Consider the following 4,976-nt stretch of genomic DNA (forward strand, 5'->3'; position numbering starts at 1 on the left):
TTTTTTGAAAATTGTTTTTTTAATCCCGACTTATTTTAAAGACGAAAGAAAAAAAACAAAAGGGTGCGCGGTGGGAGGGTGAGGGGTGCGCGTTGGGTGTTGGCTGGTTCGCTAGCGCGTACCGTGCTAAACGGGAGGTTCCGACCGAGTCTGCGTAGCGGCACGTAGACGAAGGGCCAGTTCTTTTGGGCGGCTTTAAAAGATAAGCTGCCTCTTCCCAACTTAAAAAATAAGCCGTATTCAAAATTTGTTGAGATTTTTAAATTAGTTATTCTATAATTAGGTTAGAAGCCTCAATAAATAAGAGAAGCGGTTTACAGAAAAACTGGAGAAGAGGCGGCTTATTTTTTAAGCTGCGAAGAGGACTGGCCCGAAGACGAGAGACCGACCAGACACCGGATCTGGGCCGTCCAGACCTCGCCATCCAAGACGCCCGGCCCGAGCCCGACCCGGCTCAGCAGCACCACTATACTCTCTCCCCACGCTCCATCCCCCACCCAGCGCGAGACCTCTCCCGCAAGCAAACCCAAATCGGCCGCCGTCCCCTCTCCTCCTCCGCCCACCCCCGCCGCCGGTGCCGCCTCCTCGCGAGATCCCGACCATGGTGAGCTCCCCCTCTCCCTCCCGCCCGCCTCCGCCCCTCCCCGTCCCCCCACCCGGCCGCCGAGCTTCCCGGGGTTCCATCCCCACCGGCCTAGGGTTTCCGATCTGATCTGCTTGTTGCTGTCCTTGTGACGACGGTGATTTGTGGTGATGCAGGAGGGCAGCAGCGGCCTCGACGCGGCGATCGAGTCGCTCCTGAACACGGAGAAGCAGTGCCGCCTCGCCGGGGATGTGGCCGGCACCCGGAAGGCCGCCGTCGACATCGTCGAGCTCTGCTTCAAGGACGCCGCCTGGAAGACGCTCAACGACCAGATCGTCGTCCTCTCCAAGCGGAGGGGCCAGCTCAAACAGGTACAGCTCGCTCGCCACACCCCGCCCCTCCTCCCCCCTTCTCTGCTTCGTCTCGATTGTGTCGAACTTGAGCCTGTAGCTACGATTTGGATACTTAACCCTAGATTTATGTGGTGGAATTATGCTCAGAGAAGCTTCCCAGAGAATTGGCTGGATTAGGGTCTTCGATTAGTTCTTTATGTGATAGGAATTGGCTGTTCGGAGAAGCTAGATAGTTTTTTTTTTTGAACCTTTAGCTAGATAGTTTGTTTATTGTGAGAAACTGGGATTTATGTAGTAGAAATTTGTTAGTGGTGATATGCGTGAAGGAAGTAGGTCTCAATATGTTTTGTTCAGCTTGATGCCTTTATGTAATGCGATGTTTGCTGCATCAGTAAAGGCTCTTGAGTAAGACATGCCATATTGCCTAGTAACACCACTCCCTTGCAGTGTTGATGTAAAACTATATGTCTTAATGGGACTCATGAGTTACTAACTGATTTCTTCTGTTTCTAGTGGGCTGTTTCAGCGCCAACTATTCTGTTTTCTTTGTTTATTTATAGCACATGTATGAAGTAGTTCAACAGTCAAGGCAGCAAGATTAGTCATGCACCCTAATTATTATTTTTCTTTTACTCCGTGTTTATAGTTACTGTATTTATACTGTAGGTGTAGACTTTGTTGAACAACATTGATGTTAATGTTTACTTGCAGGATCTGTTTGTTCTTATAGCTGTTTTTATGCCCATGTGTGCAATTTTTTTTTTTGAAGTCACTTGCATACACTCTAACCACGACAGCAGGTTTAGTAATTATCATTTCACTGCCTTGTTCTGATACTTGCACAAAATTACTTCGGACGAATACTTTATCACAAAGCACTAAATCAGAATGTTAAGTGATTGCATGGTTTGATTCACTAAATAACTGTTTTCCTACAGTGTTCTCTCTCTCTCTCTCTCCAAAACAGTAAGACCTTTTGTTAGACCATGTATCTTCTGCTTAATGTTCATCTTTCATCTTATTTATTGACGGATTGGACAATATGCCATTAGCAGTTAAGCACTCTTGGCTATGTCTGCAATTGATGTTGCCATTTGCTTTTGGGTTTGAGTTACGCACATATCTCACCTTCTTGTTCTTTATTATATGCAGGCTATTACTGCTGTTGTTCAGAAAGCGATGGAGTACATTGACGTGACACCAGACGTGGAGACACGTATTGAGCTTATCAAAACATTGAGCAGTGTCGCTGCTGGAAAAGTGAGAAGAATGGCTACTTTTTATTGTTTACTTCTGTAATACTTCTTGGCTCTCAGAAACTCATTCTTGAGCATGCACTGTAGATATATGTGGAGATAGAGAGAGCTAGATTGATCAAAAGACTTGCAAAAATTAAAGAGGAGCAGGGAAAGATTGATGAAGCTGCTGAAATCATGCAGGAAGTTGCTGTAAGTTAGCCCGCTAATTAGAATTCTTGATAAGCTGTTCATCCACTATAATCATGATGTGCTTGTTTTGCTGGTGCTCTTATCTGGCAACCTTTAACTTTTTTTCTCAACTAACAACTAAGAATTTGACCCTCAGGTTGAAACATTTGGCTCGATGGCAAAGACAGAGAAACTTGCATTCATTCTGGAGCAGGTAAGTTGGCAATTGGCAATAATAGAACTTTGAAGGGTCACAGAGAAGATTGCATTCTTAAAAAACCTTTCTATATCATGGCTGCAGGTTCGGCTATGCCTGGATCGTCAAGATTATGTGCGCGCACAAATTTTATCCAGGAAGATTAGCCCTAGGGTCTTTGATGCGGATACATCAAAGGACAAAAAGAAGCCAAAGGAAGGCGATAATATGGTTCAGGAAGCCCCTGCAGATGTACCTTCACTCTTAGAACTGAAGCGCATCTACTATGAACTGATGATTCGGTATGCAGTTCTTCTTAGTGTGACTTAACCATGATAAGTTCAAATATCTTTTCTTGTAATATGTATCAAGTTATTGCAACTTTTTTATTAGATAAAGTAAATATCATAATTTTTAGTTTACTTGACAGATAATAACAGTAATTACGGAACATAATGTTAATATATGCCTGGACAATCAAGACAACATATTTAATATTTTTTCATATACTTCAATTCTTCAACTGACATTTTGTCTGTCATTACTGCAACCTGTGATCTGTTTATCATTAGAAAGCTTGTTCAAAATTCTGCCTTTTCCTGTTAGGTATTCTACATGTATGTGTTCTATTTGCATGGTCATGTCATGGATACTGCTTGAATGCCTACCTGTAGATTGCAACGATTTCCAATTTAGGGGCTACAGTTGTAAAGTCAACCTATTATTGTGATTCCCTATTTGAACTGCTTGATAGGGGAAAATAAATTCCCAATTTGAACTGTTTGATAGTTGAATTTGTCATTCTGTTGAGTATTTTACATATTTAGTTGTCAATCGTGATTTCTCACTGTCTTTCTCTTTTCAGCTATTACTCACATAACAATGATTACCTGGAAATCTGCCGTTGCTACAAGTCGATCTATGAAATTCCATCAATAAAAGAGGATCCAGCAAAGTGGACACCGGTAATCTCTCACTCACCTCTTTGTGATTGCACGTTTGCCTTGTGCATACCTAAATTTATCTGACTGCCTGATTCCATTTGTAGATTCTTAGGAAGATCTGTTGGTTCTTGGTGCTGGCACCTCATGATCCAATGCAGTCAAGCCTTCTCAATGCTACACTAGAGGATAAAAACCTTTCTGAGATCCCAAATTTCAGGTACCATTGCATGCCTTTTAGGTTTAGGAATTCTGATTTACACCATACAGGCCTTGCCTAATGCTCACTTGTTTGTGTGGAAACAGATTACTACTGAAGCAAGTTGTTACTATGGAGGTGATCCAGTGGACAAAGTTGTGGGAATTCTTCAAGGATGAATACGAGAACGAGAAGAATCTCCTTGGAGGAGCTTTAGGCACAAAAGCTGCGGAGGATTTGAAGCTGAGGATCATTGAACATGTATTGCTTTCTTGGCATTCACTATATGTTTTATTCAGTTATTTCTTTGTGCTTGTCAATTGAGCTTCGGTTCATGGTCTGTCCAGAATATCTTGGTTGTTTCAAAGTACTATTCGAGGATTACCCTGAAGAGGCTGGCGGATCTTCTTTGCTTGAGCCTGCAGGTCTGTATTTCCTACTTTAAGCTAGCACTGCACTACCTTGTTTTCATCAATCCTCTGTTGATATAGGTATATATGGTGTATGCAGTATCAAATAACTTGTTCCAAATTGTCCTTTTACAGGAGGCGGAGAAGCATATCTCGGACATGGTGAACTCAAAGGCTCTGATTGCCAAGATCGACAGACCGATGGGGATCGTGTCCTTCCGGACGGCCCAGGACAGCAACGGGGTGCTCAACTCGTGGGCGTCGAACCTGGAGAAGCTCCTGGACCTGGTGGAGAAGAGCTGCCACCAAATACACAAGGAGACGATGATCCACAAGGCGGTGTTGAAAGCCTGAAGTGAACCATTTTGAACTGAATGGCCTTGTTTAGGTTGTGTGCGTAGTAGACTTTCTGTGGATCTGAATTCACTTTCACTGTATGGGTAAAACTATTCTCTCTGCTCAAGTGGGCGTCGCCTGTTTGCTTTGGGAACTTGTGTGCGAACCGGTCTGGAAATACTGTAACCACAGGGAATGACGAATACTATTTGCTGTATTTTTCTGAATATTTTTTCTATTCTTTGGTATCCGCTCTTCCGGAGCTTAGACCCAGTTTCTGTATGATTTGCTGGGAGACACGCTTGTTCTGTTTTGATTGGTATTGATTTGTACCGAGCATTTGATTGGTATTGGTATAGAGGTCAATCAAACTGATAAGCAAGCATGACAAATGGTATTGAGGAAATTAGCGCTTGAATCACTAGGAGACGCGCGGAACATGCTACTATAGTACTTACTTTCGGGTATCTAAATTGCAGCTTCTTCGGCAGTCCCAGAGCTTTTCTGCTAAATTTTCTTCAAACCCTGCCA

At 43.2% G+C, this 4,976-nt stretch overlaps 1 protein-coding gene across 2 annotated transcripts; it reads left to right on the plus strand.

Annotated features, from left to right (window-relative positions):
• The first annotated feature begins 397 nt into the window (after positions 1–397).
• Positions 398–4,683, plus strand: LOC125553194 (26S proteasome non-ATPase regulatory subunit 12 homolog A-like). Of its 2 annotated transcripts, XM_048716991.1 has the most exons (11): positions 398–604; positions 760–954; positions 2,089–2,196; positions 2,280–2,384; positions 2,521–2,577; positions 2,665–2,861; positions 3,425–3,524; positions 3,608–3,720; positions 3,807–3,960; positions 4,047–4,124; positions 4,245–4,683. In XM_048716991.1, the coding sequence occupies exons 1-11, from the start codon at positions 602–604 to the stop codon at positions 4,461–4,463; spliced, it is 1,329 nt and encodes a 442-aa protein (XP_048572948.1). In that variant the 5' UTR covers positions 398–601; the 3' UTR covers positions 4,464–4,683. The 2 variants fall into 2 exon arrangements, with proteins under 2 accessions (XP_048572948.1, XP_048572947.1); XM_048716990.1 differs by lacking the exon at positions 398–604 and having other exon boundaries at positions 754–954.
• Positions 4,684–4,976: the final 293 nt, after the last annotated feature.

The sequence above is a fragment of the Triticum urartu genome, chromosome 4, assembly GCF_003073215.2.
Source record: "Triticum urartu cultivar G1812 chromosome 4, Tu2.1, whole genome shotgun sequence".
NCBI lineage: Eukaryota > Viridiplantae > Streptophyta > Magnoliopsida > Poales > Poaceae > Triticum > Triticum urartu.

Bases quoted from the DNA above. Each gene is read 5' to 3' on its own strand.
- LOC125553194 (XM_048716990.1), top strand. From the start codon at position 754: ATGCAGGAGGGCAGCAGCGGCCTCGACGCGGCGATCGAGTCGCTCCTG. The intron at 2,197-2,279 runs GTGAGAAGAATG...CATGCACTGTAG, and splicing joins GCAGTGTCGCTGCTGGAAAA to ATATATGTGGAGATAGAGAG. The intron at 3,525-3,607 runs GTAATCTCTCAC...TTCCATTTGTAG, and splicing joins ATCCAGCAAAGTGGACACCG to ATTCTTAGGAAGATCTGTTG.